This window comes from Bacidia gigantensis, assembly GCF_019456465.1.
Source record: "Bacidia gigantensis strain McMullin 20006 chromosome Unknown contig_233, whole genome shotgun sequence".
Lineage (NCBI taxonomy): Eukaryota > Fungi > Ascomycota > Lecanoromycetes > Lecanorales > Ramalinaceae > Bacidia > Bacidia gigantensis.
Window position 1 is genome coordinate 245,153 of NW_025408599.1, and position 16,736 is coordinate 261,888.

The window sequence follows — 16,736 nt, forward strand, 5'->3', positions numbered from 1 at the left end:
ATAGGACTTAGAGATACTGGAGAATATTCCCCATTGCGCAATTGTTTCCTTCAGCCCGAGTTGCGGATATGCCATTCTCGCTGCAATGTTGCTGACGGTGAAAGGTGCCGTCCCGCTCGTGCTGAGGACTTCTAGTGCCGCAAGTGCAGTAGTGCCAGCTATAGGCAACCAAAGCGCAAAGCTTTGCCATCTTGTATGATTCCATGCACGCTCTTGTATAAACAGTACTGACCGCTGTCGTAGCATAGCAGGCCTCTCCTCTCCTCTTCCCCCCTTGCTCGACGTCCGAGATGATCTTCGAAGCAGTTGATCATGGGTTGCAGCAGGTCCGCGGGACGTATACTGCCCACCGACTCCTTTCGACTTCAAAACATCTGAATTGACTTTGCCAGCTCATGATGACGCCTAGAGCTTGCCACATAAAGAGGCGAGCGTACAAGAGCGTTCTCTGAAGGCATTCGCGGGAGCTGAAGAATATATTGCTATCATACTACAAGATACTCCAGATTGCAACGAGGGAGACGAAACCTCACCATTTATCTGAGGACAAGCACCATATCGCTTTCCCTTGGTCGAACATAGGCACAAGCTTCGTGCAAGACTCTTGCTGTTGCTTCTACATCTTTATGTGGTAGACGGGGAAAGCCTCTTGCAAGGCTTTTCTAGGAGACATCAAGAAGTATTTCACAATGGGGTCGTTTTTGATGTAGAAGCCATGGGCTCGCCATATAATCAAGAAGCCCAAACGGTGTGGTTGCAGGTGTCACCGGGCCGTGCACATACATCCCCGGACTACCATCGGCTCACAGTCAACCAAAGACTTCGAAACCCTCTTCGACGAATCTCTCAGCGCATCACGCTACTCCAAACCTTCTCGATCCTCAGTCTGACGGACCGCCCTCGTCCTCTCTCCAACGCACAAATTTCCATATCGCATGCCCCTCCCCGCCCGATACTCGCCATCTACAACCTCCTCTTCCATGTCGAACGCAGTACAAAATACCTATCCTTCCAGCCATACTCTGCAGACCTTGAGCTCAAGAGCAAAAACACAGATACCAACATCTACCCCCAGGTTGCATGCAGGACACAAGACATCAACGCTTGCGTGCTACGGTACAAGAATAGCATCAGGAGGAATACGGGTCAGCGTACATGAAGGCTCAAAAGAGAAAAATCAAGATCTTGAAGCTGGGTGTCGCTTCCCCACTCGGAAAGCGAGAGGCTTTGCAACAAGTGAATCAAGGATGGCCAACGAAAGGGAGCAAGAATACGATGAGGGCTGCATCATTCCCTTTGAATTGCGACTTGTGAATCCAATTTGAATCATGCGGTGCGCCTGTTTGGTTCTTCGAGCTCCATTGGGTTTTAGTACCAGCAGATTGACTTATGATGACGCGAGATTGCTCTCAGGTCTGTCTCCGAACCAGAAGTGAGCAAAGTGGCCGTCCCGCTGCATTAGGAGTCGCATCCCTCTTGATTTCCAGTCAGATCTGTTGACTTTTCCAACAATTGCATTGATAGCCATTTGAAGACAGCTCATGCACAATCCAGCCGCGAATTGTACTGACCGCGAGGTCTGCACTTCTTCTACGGCCTAGAAAGATTCGCTCCAGTGCTCAACACAACAAATTTGTCCAAACATAGCTTGAGTGCAGCAGGCGGCAAGGGATAGAACACTTTTGTTCACAACGCTCCTTTGAATTCTTCAAACCATGGTCGGTCAGAGCAATCAGCGTACTGCATGTCAACGGTCTGCATCAACAAGGAAACAAGGCAAAGTGGTCCGTTTGTGCCAGAGAACAGATTTCAATTCCCTGCTGTCTAAAAAAAAAAAAAAAAAAAAAAAAGAAAAGAAAAGAAGAGAAAAGAAAAAAAAAAGTAAAAGAAAAAGAAAAGAAAAGAAAAAAGAAAAGAGCCAAAGAAAATCCCGTCGTCTCATCATCCATAATCTCGTCCTCGCCTCCCCCTACTTCCTCCTCGCCGCCTTCCGCAGCTCCTTAAACTCCACCATCCTCCTCACCCTATCAAGGGCTCTGGCTTTCTTATGCCAAGCCAATATCCTCCTCGTCTGCTCCCCCTTTCCTTCTCCAACAGCCCCGTGGCTTCACTCCCTCCCTCTCGCGCCTTCAACGCGAGGAGCGCCTCGTTCGCCTGCTTGATGGTGACTTGTTCTGCATCCAGCTCCATTTCGGCTGTGCGAATCGCGAGGCAGAATCTATGACTGTGAAGATCGTTACGGAGGTCAGAGTCGTCACGACGAAAGTCGTCCCTTCGGGGGCGGGGGCGGGGGCGGGGGCGGGGCTGGTCCTTGGTGTGCGGTGGACTCCGCTTGCGAACGATCTTCCTGGGGACGGGGAAGTCGGAGGGTTTGCGGTGTGGGGCGGGTATGTGGTGGTGTTGTCGGGGCGGAGCGGGGGCGGTGTGTGAGAGATGTGGTGAAGAGATGGTAGACTGAGGAGGGAGATTGTGAGGAGAGGGAAGCGCGAGGCCGAAATGTGGTGGAGACATGGTTGATAGTGAGGGGAGATACCGGGCAGGGCTGACACCTCGCACCTGCCGGAGAAGTGAAGTATTGCTGTGAATGTGGTTGAAGTATTGCTGTGAATGGAGAAGTGAAGTATTGCTGTGAATGTGGTTGAAATAAGTTAACTGTGAAAAAGGCCGAAGAATGGGTTCCCAATGATGTCTACAATCAGAGGGGAAGAACAAGAAAGAGAGTGGGAGGAAGGACAAATATATAGGTGACCGCACGACTAGTTCCAATGGTCCTGGCTGTCAGAAGGAATCCACCCAAAGGGTATTCCTGTTAGCATTGAGCTTGACTTTTGGACATGTTTGGATTTGAAAGTTACACCTGATTGACTTTTCCGAGTGTACCTCGTGACAGCTATGAATTGACTTTCGGCGCAGGCACATAAATCTCTTTGCGGATACCTACCTTCCAAAACGCCACCCGAACATCTCGGGGCGGCGGTATGGCTTGAGGTAAGTCGAGAGTGTGGGTCAAGTCATCGCTCACCCTGATCGCATGACCCAGCCACTGCAGCCGAGACCGTTTCCATTCGATGGGAGAGAATGTGCGAGAATTCATAGACTCGAAGGTACGCATTGCGACACTATCGCAGGCGGATACTTTCTCGCATGAGGGTTGAGAGCCAGGTGGACGCGGATACGAAGTCATGAGATTGCGAGATACAGTTGATCAAAGCCACATGCTAATGGATGCATTTGAAGGTTCTGTTATGATTATTGAATTGATAATGGTAAGGAGGCTATTGAGATGGATGGGAATGGATGATAGCGGGTATGCGTGCCCTGGCGATGACTAGATCATCTCCTTACTACGACAACAACTAATGACTCCACAAAAGAGCGTTGCAAGCTACAGCGGCTTCGAGGCTTTTCCTCTAGTGTGCGTCCCACAGTGGGCCCAGACTGGACTTAAGGTCGGCATCAAACTCAACATTAAAGCCATTTGAATCACTCTCATGGCCTTTACACGAACATATGAGAATCAAGCCGAGGTATGTTGCATCAGCTCCTCTACCCTATGACATGAACGTGTAGCTATTAATATTCCAGTGGTAGGCATCTCACTGGCATCGAATGGTGAATTAAGCCGAAAAGACGTGACGTCCAGCGAGTACCTAGATGCTCTTATGAAGCCAGTTATGATTTTATTGCGCGCTTATCCTTGCAACTTCAAAGGAAGATCTGCAGGTCGTGCGGTGTAGATTTCTCAAGGACCCACTCACAAGAGCAGCACATACATCCTGGGCTGAGATTTGATCCTTTATCGATAGCATAGTTCGCTCGAAGCAAAACTCAGTATCTGCAGCATGCCCATGCCGTGGTGAAAAATATTACCTCCAGACTCCTGCAGGTTAGCCAAATGAATCAGCTTTGGCAATGGAACTATCACGGGTATTGCTACTCCAGTGCCCGTCAGCCTTTCCCAGCCACAGCGGATCTGACGGGATCCACTTGAATCCTTCCTTTCCAAGATACGCACGAAAGATATTCAGAAGACATCGCTTTGCCAGATCCCGGTCTTTCTCGGGTATTCTTGAGTATGGCCGTGGCGCACCCGGTAGTCAAGCCAGCTTTTGGTTATACGGTGTCTGTGGATCTTAGATCCCAGCCCACCACGCCCTGTCGTTCCCTGTGCTGTACTTTGTAGTCTTCTTGCGCTGTCATGAGCATTGCTGAAGATCATTTCCTGACGCTATCCCTCTTAAGCCTTCCGACGGCTTGTGTGTCGCAATTCTTGCTACTGTCTACCTCAAATCTTTGCATTCTCAACCAAATGCGTTCATTCCCTACCTTGTCGTCCTCTTGACCTAAAACGAACGTAATCAGTCCGCAGGCTGGAAGTATACCGGCACCATCCTCAGATCAATTCATTCAAATATTCCTACGCCCCAGCCGCTGTTTCAAGAACATACAAAATAAACACCTCCCATCCTCCAACACACCTTCGACTTTAAAAGTCCACAAACCCGTGTGAACAAACATACCCGGGATCCAACAATCAGCCAAAACGCCATTCTGTCCAGGCATCAAACATTCGCTAATACCGGTAGCGTTCCGGATAGAAAGGTGGGCGTGCTGTCCGGGCAACGCTGTCTTGAGAGGAACCTCATACGCCCGCGGTTCCTGCGCCTCTCCAGAATCCAAGGATGCCTCGCTCGTGATGCGTAGTTTCGCCCGCTGACTGCGTCGCCTTGGATGGTGCCACGCAGGTAGACGAAGAAGATCTGGTTACTGATAGCGGCCGTGTAAGTCGGGAGGGCGTAGTGCGGGGGACTTTCTGCACCCGACTTACACTGGGACTGGATCGGGCGCGACTTGGAGGAATTCTACCTTGAAAAGCTGTTCTATGTCAGGGCAGAACGTCGCACTGTTGTGCCCGGGAACCTTCGTTCGTTCGGATGTTGTGGACATTGACGTTTGGTCGAGCTACGAGAATTGGGGGATGGTGGGTCAAGTCCTGGCCGTAGCTAGGAGAGCCTAATAGATGCAAGATGAAAGGTAGTGGAGCTGTGAAAATCACATGATTCCAACGACGAAAAAATAGACACAACAGGACAGATAAGAAATTCGCATCATAGGGGAGGATTTAGCTCGGCAAAACGTTTCTCCGCTCCGCAACCGTCTAAACCAATGAGATTGGTTATTCATTCGCCAACCTTTCTCCCCTTATGCAAAGTCAACAGAAAAGATCCAAGAGTAAATCGCTCTAGGAGACTCCTATAACGGCACTAGCTGCAATGGACTCCAAGAGATCGTTGGCGGAGATGCCTGTCAGGGCCAGCGATCCTATTCAATGCAGATATCCATCGATAGAGAAGGGTGGGACCGCATCAATGGCATCGGTGATCCTCTTCGGTTCAATTTGCCGGCCTATACTAGTGACACCACTGTGAAACTTGTTACTCAACAGCTCGCTCAAGGTGACTGGAAACGAACCAATCCAGATCTACCACGGCACCCCTTTGGAAACCCTCAAGTCGCTGTCGTAACCATTTTTGGGGAAAGTAAGATACAAAGTTTGGCACGTGCGTTGCCGTAATGTTTTCGCATCCTGCTGTTGGGCTAATCTGGTGTCCAGTATCTTGAATGATTGCATCTATCGTGCGTGGCGTCCCGGAGACTGTGACAATACACCGGAAAATCTCCAGGAAGATCTCGACGAAGGCACTCTGCGGGAGAAGATCAACCTTGCGCTTTTCCATTTTGCCGATGAAGGCACAAAGGCGGGTAGAACCTCTCCCAGGTCAAATGCCCAGGTCTACGTAACAAGCTGTATGACCTTCTTCAATCAAGACGACCCAAGATGCAATAACATCTCACGGAACTATTGGTTGTGGTCGACACTAAAGCTAACAACGGACCTCCGCAGAAAGCTCAACGATCTGACCACCGAAGTCAGTAAAGCCGTCAAATCGGCCCGCGGAAGACCTCGAATCAATGAGCGTTATTTTTGTTGACGGCCTTGAGGACGTATACAGCGGCCACCGCTTCTACAAGCCTAACCACAATAACCAGCAAATTATCGACTTCGATACGTGCTTTTGGTCCTAATACTCGACTTCAAACACGCTCTCCGAAGGTCCAGGCGATCCCGAAAACCCTTATACCGCTGCTGAGGCGGACACAAGGCAGGCGCTGATGGATTTTCTCTTCCCTAATGGTACCGCCAAGGCCTCCGCTTTCTCCGAAGCTTCACCGCCACGGGACCAACCTGGCCTGCGTGAGACATATCCTGACTACGACTCCTTAATCAAGGCGGCATTGGACGACGGCAACGCCACCATCTATACCGCGCCCTTCGACTTGCTCTGTAGCTTTCACTCGAGGGGAACGGCTCACGGTTCACCACAGAGATCTTCTTGTGGGCGCAATCGTCGATAAGCGGGAAGATGTCGACGAGGCCGCCTCTCCCAAGTCCGACCTTCCTTTCTCTCCCCCTCCGCCGCCCCAGGCCACCGGTAGCTGCGACGTCTCCAATGAATTCGCATTCGACAACTTCGAGGTGCGCGGCATAGACTTCGACCCTGTCAAATCGGTCAGGACGGCTCCGGTCCGCACGACCAAATCAAGGGGTGCAGCGTGATTATCAAGTGGCACTTCGAGCAGACGCTCAAGGATCACCGATTCTCGTGGGTTGCGAGTGGAAGATTGCCAATTGGCGTGAAAAATCGTGTTGGCAAGGCGGTCAAGTCTGCTGGTGAAATGAGCAAAGGCAATTGCCATGGAGCTGGATAAATAATAATCTTTCGTTGAGAGCCTTGGGGAAGTCGTGAGGGAGCATTGCTACTGAACAGTCTGTAGCCGAGAAATAAAGCGGCGAGACCTACTCCTCGCGCGCCTCAAGGTCTCTTCTTACATACTATAGATAATTTCAATTGATAAGGATATTGAAATCAGTCAACACACCATTCCTGCGATCCTAAGATTCTCCCCCGTGCGACAAATCGACCCATGCTCATCGGCGCATAGAACGTCTGCAAATATACCCCTGGATTTCCCGAAATTCTTTCAAGGTCTTGAGAAAGCTCTGGGTTGTTCTCCAAGATTCTAATTCCGGCAGCCTGCGGCGACGATGAAGTATCATCTGCTCCATCGGTATCGTGATGATTGTTAGCGCTCCAACGGACTTCAGTCAAGTCTCTGTAAATCGCCTCTAGGACACGAGATTGGAGACTGTCAGCAGGACACGGTACTTGCGTGCAATGTATACTGTTGACGTAGATAACACCGTTCTCCTGCTTACGGATTGAGGCCAAGATAGCTCTCGAGCAGCCTGTGATTGTGCCCGTATAGCTTGCGTTTCCAATGACAGCATATTTGGGGTAATCTTCCGGAAGGGAGTCCTTGATGACCTTATTCATCCCCAGCAATATCTCATGGAAGGGCGCCTTTCCCTGCTTTTCGGCTTCCCGAGCCGCATGCTCGTCTTCCATGCTGAAAATGAACCAGTCGCCATTCTCTTCGCGGAAGAAAGTCGGGCGGGCTGAAAGACCCCGGGGCACAAAGGCACGCAGCCCACCGAGGGGCTCGATCGGCTGGAAGATCACACCAGGTAGAGTGACTCGCAAACCTTCTGGACTAAGCCCCCCACTTGGACTCACGATTGTGGATAATAGCAAGGCTGTGTCGCCCATCATTGTTGATGGGGCCCAGCGGAAGCCAGGATCCTGGATTCTTGGACAATGACTGAACATGACTATGCTTGGGATGCCAAATCTACTTTTAGATAAGAGATGCCAGAACTCCTTCATTCTTTCCCGTGGCTCCGTCTCAGCAACTCGGCGTAATGGTAGATCAAGCAATGTGCTCAAACATAGCGGCTCGTCTGAAGCCACAGACACAGACCTACCCTGTAGGGCCTTGGCTAACATCATTAACCTTTGCTCCGGCCGGAGAGTATCCTTGGTTTGCCTAATCTGTATACCGTTCATCCTGCTCTTGATGACTTTGTGCAGCATCCGAAGATTAATCCTGGAATCAATCGTGTTGTGTACGTATCTGAGCGCATCAAAGCTGAGGACTTGATCCTTGAACTGAAAATAGAGATTCCTTGCTAGAAATGCCTCTTGGAAAGTCCAGAGCCTTGTCATCCACGTCGAGCACGCTATCCGCGTACAAATTTCCATGTCGTCAAGAAAGCTACAATCAGTCATTTGCAACTCGGAGTCGAGTACTAGCACGGCGGTAGCGTCTCTGTAAGTTTCGCCCATCAAGGCCAATGCTTTCGTTTGAAAGTGAGCCTCCAATGGACAACATATAGTATCTATCCAACAATAGACAGGGCCGGTTCCGGTATTGAAAACGTCTTTGAAGGTTTTCAAACGCCTCCATATATCCTCGAGTTGACATGCTTTGAGATCGTTACGTCGTGGATTGCCCAGGCCATCAGCCCACACATGCGAAAGCGCAACATATTCGATTTCCGAGCTGCTGGCAACAACATCAACCTCCACTCCTCGATCGGTCATCTCTAATCGCAAGATAGGTACTTGGCCTCCTGCTAATACATCCTTCAACACCGCCCAAGCAGCAGGTTGCAGTCCCGTGTCGTCACAATGACATTCAGCGTCTCGATGCTGTGACTCGCAAGAATTTACCTTTGCGTAGCATTCTTCGATGTTGCAATGCGAATGGCGGTCAGTTCGGGATCTAGGCTTCGGTTTCTCTAACTTCTCGATGTAGAGTAGAGCTTGGAGATAGTTATACATCCTGGGTAGTTGATGGGCCTCGAACGGACACCATCCTAACGACTTCATTTTTTCGACTTTTCCATCCGTCCACACGAGGCCTTCGACGGCAGGTACGTAGGATTTGGCCTGAGACCAAGACTGTCCGGACGAGACTTCCTGTAGTGTGATACCTAGAAGCTCCAGCATGGAGCAGAGGCACTGCATGAGACGAGGTTCTAGCACCAGTGATGGAGAATTCAGTGTACTCCCTGCGATCAGCACTATACACAAGCGAAGATGTGTGAACAAAGACTCAGCTTGATCCAGTTTAGGGCGTACCAATGATGACCAGGTATCCAGGTGCTCAATAAGCTTGCTCGTAGTAAGTACGTCCTGAACGCAAGCGGCTTCATTCCCTCCGATTGTTTGACTCTGATTGAACTGAGACCTTTGACGACAGTAAATGAAGTGCTGGTAGCTGTACAAATCAATTCCGACAAAATTATGAAGACAGCGGCCCAGCATTTCTCGCAGCAACCCGAAAAACAGCCAAGATTGGATGAAATCCGGAGATGGTTGCTCTCTTGCCATTTCTGGTAGATCGATCCAAGTGTGTGCATCATCAGAGCGAAGAAATTTGTATCCTTTGGACATAGGATACTTGAGGAATGGAACGTCGCAATCGTCAGTCAGAGTGTTGCAGGGCACTACGTCTTCCTCACCATAGCATGCCCCTCGCAGTAGCAGCTGATGCTCCATAATGATTGTCTCTGAAGTCTCAAGGTCTGTCGCGTACGATTGTGCGAAGTCCTGAATAAGTCGCGGGACCAGTTTGCTTGTTCATATACCAGGCACTTTCACCTGTGCTGTACTCAGAAGCATTATCTCCGATCGAGGTTTTCAGCTATTTGCCGGAAGATTGCTGAGTCTCCTATACCATCTCCCTGAAATCCTGCTGTGAGCCATTTGCCCCAACCGTATTGCAAGCCCAGCTCCAATGCCATCCGACATCAAACGAAAGTGTTCCTTGGGTAGGTGACATCGCCCGAGAGATAACGATTGCTGGCGGAGTTTTCTGATGCGAGTAATATCATTGCCTGATGACGTCATATCTTGAAAGGTAGCACTAACCCGATTCATCCAAGATTCTGCCCTGTTGGTGTATGCCAAGAACGCTAGTCTTATCGATAAGATAGTGGGCTTATCTCAGGGCAGAAATCCTCTCTCGGCGTCATTCTCGTCGTCTCAGTCAGTCTTCAACACGCGTCGCAAACGTGATATAGGTATTCAATTGTCCTTTAGTTACGTACGTTGATCATAAGGTGTGTGAACCAACTCTTTACGGGCAAGTCGAGACTCACTTAATCGCTCGCAGCTTCCTCTCACCGGCAACGCCTTTCCCTCCTCACATCCTCCTCATTCACACCCCTCATATCTTGTGCTCCTTTGAACAATGCCTCTTCACTACCATCACTGCCACATCTCCAGCCTGCAGGACAGCCAAAGCTTCTTTCATTGGAAGCACAGCAGACATAACCAGCGGAGTTTGCTTGCAAGTTGACAGTTGTGAAGCGCAAGAAATTTACACCCTTCTTTACATCGCAAGCGTCGGAAAGCCATCTCTATCTTCCCTCTCATGTGCCCCGCCCTCGGGAACAGAATTGCGACAGAGCTTTACCCCCACCTTGTCTCACTTCAGCAGTGAAAGAGCCTCAGGCCGCCCGTCCAAACATCCATGGCGTCACAGAGTCCGGTACACACGTGCAGCAAGAGTAGCGCCCACACTCCCCTCCTGACTCGCATCATCTACCGATACCGTCTATCATATGAGGTATCTCCTTAGGGAGTCTGGGGGCTGAATTGCAAGTACTGTAAGAGATCGTAAGCCAAGGTAAGGCTTTGGCCCGAGAGTTCCTATCCAACCGCCACTGATGCTCATTAATTTGCAGAATTTGGAAAACCCAGCTACTTCCTCTCCCCCGTACCCGCCCACTCAGGTCTAACCGCTAACGCGTGAGAACCTCGCCTTATCAAGTGGCAGTATGGCCCCCAAGCCGGACACCAACCCTACAAGTGGGACTACGAAGTCGAGCAAGACAAAGATAATGAACACCAGTACCAGCCTCGACATTGGTATGCTCTTAGACATGAATAGTATGTCAATGAGCGACAGCAATGCGAGAGATACGGATGGGTACACTACAATTCGAGAGGATTCAATGGCAACACTTCGAAAAGATTAAAGTTTTTCCAACGCCGGCGGCAAATTGGACGGTTTTTGGAAAAGTCGTCATGAGAAGTACGCCGGTAGATGTGGACACATCTATCGCGATATGTCCGTCATGCCCTCTTTAGGTGTGGATCGCACTCAGACCGGGCAGCATGCTTCAGCAGTGGCTGACTGAGCAGCGGCACCATGTGTATGGCTGCTATTGGTGTCGTCGTGTAGAAGTACAAAATAAGTTACCATCCACAACGACCAGACTGGTTCAATAGGGATCACTTCGTCCTTTACAACGTGCATGCCGGTTTGTTCCAGTACTGCAACCTCTACCTGACGGGGTAAAAGGCTACGACCTGGGAGCAATATTGTACGTATCACTCAGAAGGCGCTGACAGCTTATGCCACGGCCATCCTGAGATCGAGATAGAAGGCATCGAATTGACAACGGGGCCCCTGGGTCGAGGTATTGCAAACGCTGTTGGTCTTGCTATGGTGGGAAGAATCTAGCGGCGACGTACAATAGACTCGGTTAGAACGTTGTGTCGAGTCAAGCTTTCTACGTTATCGGCGAGGCCTGCCTTCAGGAGTGGGTTGGCTGTGAGGCGTTCTTTTATGGTGGCCATCTCCAATCGAGCAATTTGACCGTCCTTCACGACAAAAATCGGGTGATCTGCGACGGAACGGTAGACATGATCAACACTGAAGATTTCAATGAGGGCTTGCAACTGGGGGGTGATTGAAGAAAAAGACGGCAGGTCTGACGTCGCAAACATTGTGGCTGCTGTGTCCATGACCAAATCCCCCGGACGAATCAAGCCTCTCTTCATCTCTCGGCCACCCAGACGGTTTGTATGAACATCACTCATCGTCCAGCACGCTATAATTCCATCCCGTGTCGCCTTCACAAAAAGATACTTTGCACCTCCTGCACAACTTCCGCCGAGAGCAAAAGCGACTGTATACGCCCCATCTATCCTGCGGCTGCCCCACTACCCACGCTCATCTTCTCAGCCTCCTCATCGCTGTCCTCAATTTCAATTACCTCCCTCCCCTCCTCCTCCCCCTCCTCCTCCCCCTCCTCGTCGATCGCGTCCACGTCGATGATCGTACGCGTGCTGTCTATATTCCCCCAGTCAGCTTTCTCTTCTGCCTCTCAAAATAAAACCTTCGAAACTTACACTCCCCAGCACGGAATCCCATGCGATAGGCATACTGCGCCGCATTGTTGCCGACGCGGGTCTCTATCGACCAGGTCATTGCACCTCGTTGCGGGATCGGATGATTCTTGTTTCGGATTCCCATGTTGCCGGTGAGGGCGATCAGTTCGGCCTCGTTGGGCGCTGCTGGGACTACTTCTTCGTCTTCCAACGGCTCCGGAGAGCTGCTGGAATTGCGGGATTCTGTGGAGGCGAAATTGGGGTCGTGTTGTGATAGGGCTGAGGTTGTGAGTGGCGTGGTTTCTGCGAGATCGAGAGTTGCTGGATGGCTTGAGAAAGCGGTGTTTGTGGTATCCATATTGTCGATGGTACCGGGGATGCCTGGTGCGTTGTTTGTCTCGTCTGCAGTGATGGTTGGTATGACTTCTGGAGAAAGGTGTTGAGGTAGCGGTGGTTGAAGGGAGGCACTAGAGAACGCGTTGGTGGCGGGCGTGGGCTCAGCAGGGAACGAAGAGATCTGTGGAGCAAGGTTGGTTGCAAACGACGATGTGGGTGCAGCGGTCGTCGTGGGTAATGGTGCGGTTGCCATGGTCACTTCTTGAGTGGTGCCTATTTGCAATGGTCAACACTCTTTCTTACTCAGTGTTCGCGAGACACTGCGCAGAACAAAGGAAGGGTCACATACCACTGTTGACAGCATTGCCGGCGTCCGATTGGGTCTCAGTCTTGTTGCTGGTTCCTTTGAAACGTCAATATTACGGTCTACGACGAGGAATATGAGCTTCCTACTTTCTCGCCTTCGTCGCAGTAGTCGTTTCTCACGTCTCCGGTCACGTTGCTGGTCTGTTAAAGTCATCTTGTTGTGTTTTGCAAGTAATGCAGTAAAGACGATGTCTAATATAAGTCTGCACAAGGTAACTACAACTGCTGCAGCGTGATTTGAAAGTGAAGTGCAAGTAGGGAGATGGTTGTACAACTTCAGAATTTTTGCGCCCGGGGGAAAGAAAAACCTGCCACGCAATTTCGCGCTTATCTAGAAGTGAATGTGTTGGCCTGGAACAGGTAAGGCCGTGTTTGCCTCCCCGCCACCGGCCTTGGCGGATGAGTCCCGCCTGTCGGCGAGGTCGACGCAAAATACAATCTGATCTTGTGAGGGCAGACAAAGGAGCAAAAATCTGGCTTAAATGCCACTCATCTCTTCAAAGCATGGCGGATTTCTAGGTATAAAGATCACGGGGGGAGAAAAGGGGCCCATTTCAAGCATCTCGAGGGTCGAACTGGCGCCTCACGGCACATGTGAGCAAGAAGAGAAAAACTCCAAAAAATGAAGCGTCTTATCAACCTTGACGCTGTATTTCCTCAGAGAGCGTCCTCTCAATGGTGGTACAGCTGCCTTGGCGGTCTCCTAACGCGTGAACATCCGGAGACCTCTCAACGTTGACTTGTTATGTATTGCCCTGTGTGTGAAACTTGGTGATACTCCCTTGGCACGTTGATGACCTTTTCCACTAGGCCATATGCACTTGCGGATTCACCCGCATATTATAAAATATAACCCTTTGAACGACATAGGGGAGATGCGCAACCACCACCCAAAGTGCGCCAACTGCATTACATTAATACAGGATACTGATCTATCTCTCGCATGGTCTGAATACTGTAGTTGTCGATGACTTTTCGGTATAATAATTTCTGATATGTGGTGGTGACGGCGCATTTGACGCTAGTCTCATTGTTCACATCCAAAAAACAATCGCTGCCAACCACAGATACAGCACATTTGATGGATTACTAACTATTCTGACATTCACAACGAGCTATTAAATCACATCGTCTTGATATCCATTCTCATCATGGTTTTGCGCTCTACTCCTCACATGCACAAGTCATCCCTGATACCCCTTGACATAGCACCCGTTCAAATTGTGCCGATGCTCATCAACAGACTATCAATCACCAACCCTCATCTCAGACACACTTTGTGATCTCAGCGATCATCATCACCCCAGATCTGTATGATATCAAGAAATGCTAATGTCAAGTTGCCTATTTAGTGCACAATACTCCGGCGCAAAAGGCAGACAACTCAGAAGAGCACGACACCTTCGCCTCCTGTGTCTTTCACATACCACACAAAACACCCCAATCTCCCCGACGCACCCCCTCCCGTCAAAAATAATCGATCGAAAATCCGTCTCTCGCACGTCTAACTCCCACCCACGAAGCTACCTCTTGCGTCCGTCAGCCTCATGAAGGGTTCGCACTCACGCAAACAGCATATCAAACATCTGCTTTGAAATACTAAGACTAGCCAACGCCTCGACGGGAGTTTCAGGGAGAGAAGGGCAGCCCCCACCCCCACCCCCCACCCCCGCCTTGCACTGCCTGCCGCCTTTCCCTCCCCCGATCGGGCATTGATCCAGCGGCATCTCTATCTCCGCCCTGCACCACACCCACCACCCTCCGCTGACACCAAAAACTCTTCGACCGTTGCAGCAGCGTGCGTCGCCGGCCCCTCCCCACCCTCCCTTCCACCATCCCCACCCTTCCCTCCCTCCCCCTCCTCCATAGCCACTTTCTTAGGGGAAGGCGGCGGCAGCATCACTTGAGACAGAGGGGAGGGACGATAACGACCCCGCGAGGGATAGGCGCAAGGGTCGTGTTTGCGCAGGTGCTGGCGCAGTTTGTGCTCGTGTTGGCGCGAGCGGATTACGGTTATGGCGACGGCGTGGGGGGTTGGAGGATCCTTTAGGGAGGAGGGGGAGGAGGGGGAGGGGGAGGGGGCGCGGCGTGGTGGCATTTTTGGTTCGATGGGAGAGGGAAGGGAGTGGATGGGATGGGCGGGTGGATGGTTAGGAGGGATGAAGAGGGTGCTGGGAGTAAGGTGTGGGGTATGGGATGAGAAAGGAGGGGGGGATGGTGGAGAAAGGGTAATAGGGTGGGGCTGATATAATGAGGGTATAACAAGGCTTTGTTTAACAGTGGTGGATATTGTTCGTTGCGAGCTGGACAATGTCTTTGTTTGTATTCGCGTACAGGTTCTGTGGGTGTAAAGGGACAGCCTTGGGATGCTTTCTGACAATGAAGCAAAGCGAACACCTGAAGATAGATAAAACCTCTTTATGGTCCACACGAAACATCCACCAGCTCACAGGCGTTCAAACCCCCTCCGTAGGCTTTCTACGCACCGTATTCCTGCACGAAAAGCCTCCTCTGCTAGAAGAATGAAATGTCACCAAGCTCGTTTCTGTTGTGAAAGCAGCAGGTAGGGGTGAGAGTGGAAGTAGAGGTAGGATCAAGAAGTGGTGTTGGGAATGCCAAAGGGCGAATAGAGCGAGCCTATGCCCAAGAAGATTGATGCCGGAGATGTAGGTATCTGCCTAGTCTGAACCCGAGTGTAGGGAGTGTGTGTTGACTGAGATCAAGTGCTAATCATAGTGCAATGCCAACGACGAAGAGTTTGCAGAAGTATTGATAGTCATGAATTAGGAAGTCTAGTCCAGCGACTCAGATCGCTCAAGTCTTAGACCTTTCGCAAGTCTTCTGTGTCTGATGGCAAGGCATGCTCGATCCGAAGTTTCGCCTCGTTCAATCAGCTGCTATTCGTTGCGTTGTCGCAATCTGCCCTTTCCTTGCTAAATCTCTCACAGCTAGACGGATGCTCGATGCTTAGCCTCTGCAGAGAGACATAGCGCATGATCCTAGCTTCGACTTTGATAGACCGTTTTCTTGTCACCTAGACCTCACCCTATTCCCGTGCCATCCTCAATCAATCCGCTCAAGAATCCTCATCCTTCAATTCGGGTTACCCTTCCCACAAATACTATAATCATCATGCAAGGTCCTCGGCGTAGATATCGAGTCCGTATTGGCACTGGGGTCCGCGTATTGAATATCTATCGCAGCCTGTCAGACTTCCCCTACCATCTTGAAAAATGGAAATTCTTACCAGGCAATTTTGTGCCATCAAGCAGCGCGTCCGGAAACGCAGGCATAAAATACCAATCATTAGACCTAAATTCGTCGTCTGTAATCCCGAGCGTGGATATCGCCGTGTACGTCTCCAAGAACATAGCGTGATGGAAGGCTCCGACAAAGACCTTGGGATGATCCCGGTCTCGAACGCCCATGTCGTGGATTTGGTCGATACTGCGACATGCGTCAGAGACTATGCCAGGGCGCAGCTGTCGCAGGGATGAAAAAGGGGGTGGGAGGAGGTGAAGGGAGGCCACTTACGTATCAATAGTACTATGCACATCCCCCCACAACGCCGTATGGTCTGTCGAATGATACGATCGCACGAGCGTAGAGCGATACCACGTGTCCGCATTGCCCGCATCTTTCTTCCACCACACAGACACCCATTCCCAGTCATAGCGATGCGTGGAGTCCTGGATGAGCGCCAGTCATTAGCCTCGGCCAGGTGGATACCCATCCTTCCCCATCCATCTTCATAACTATCAAGAAAAAGGAGAAAGGGGTAGGGGGAAGCTAACATGCGAGAAGTAAAGATAGTAAGTGACCCGCCAAGTCTGCGTGTTCTGGCAAAAATTCAAAGTGTAATACGTCGGCATCCAGTTGCCTGGACTGTCGTGGCCGTTCCACGGCCCCGGGCTGCCGCAGCCATCGTTGAGGGAGCCCAGGCGCCCG

At 50.7% G+C, this 16,736-nt stretch overlaps 3 protein-coding genes across 3 annotated transcripts; all 3 read right to left on the reverse strand.

Moving 5' to 3' along the window:
• Positions 1-6,929: 6,929 nt before the first annotated feature.
• On the reverse strand, positions 6,930-9,464 carry KY384_004662 (uncharacterized protein; the record flags this gene model as incomplete). Its single annotated transcript, XM_044813167.1, has 1 exon — positions 6,930-9,464. One exon carries the CDS (start codon positions 9,462-9,464, stop codon positions 6,930-6,932), a length of 2,535 nt encoding a protein of 844 aa, XP_044669907.1.
• Positions 9,465-11,303: 1,839 nt separating this feature from the next.
• KY384_004663 (uncharacterized protein) lies at positions 11,304-11,702 on the reverse strand (the record flags this gene model as incomplete). Its single annotated transcript, XM_044813168.1, is given in 2 exon segments — positions 11,304-11,432; positions 11,448-11,702. 2 exon segments carry the CDS (start codon positions 11,700-11,702, stop codon positions 11,304-11,306), a joined length of 384 nt encoding a protein of 127 aa, XP_044669908.1.
• A 197-nt stretch (positions 11,703-11,899) lies between these two features.
• KY384_004664 (uncharacterized protein) lies at positions 11,900-12,942 on the reverse strand (the record flags this gene model as incomplete). Its single annotated transcript, XM_044813169.1, has 4 exons — positions 11,900-12,048; positions 12,108-12,695; positions 12,772-12,825; positions 12,876-12,942. The coding sequence occupies 4 exons, from the start codon at positions 12,940-12,942 to the stop codon at positions 11,900-11,902; spliced, it is 858 nt and encodes a 285-aa protein (XP_044669909.1).
• Between the last annotated feature and the right edge of the window lie 3,794 nt (positions 12,943-16,736).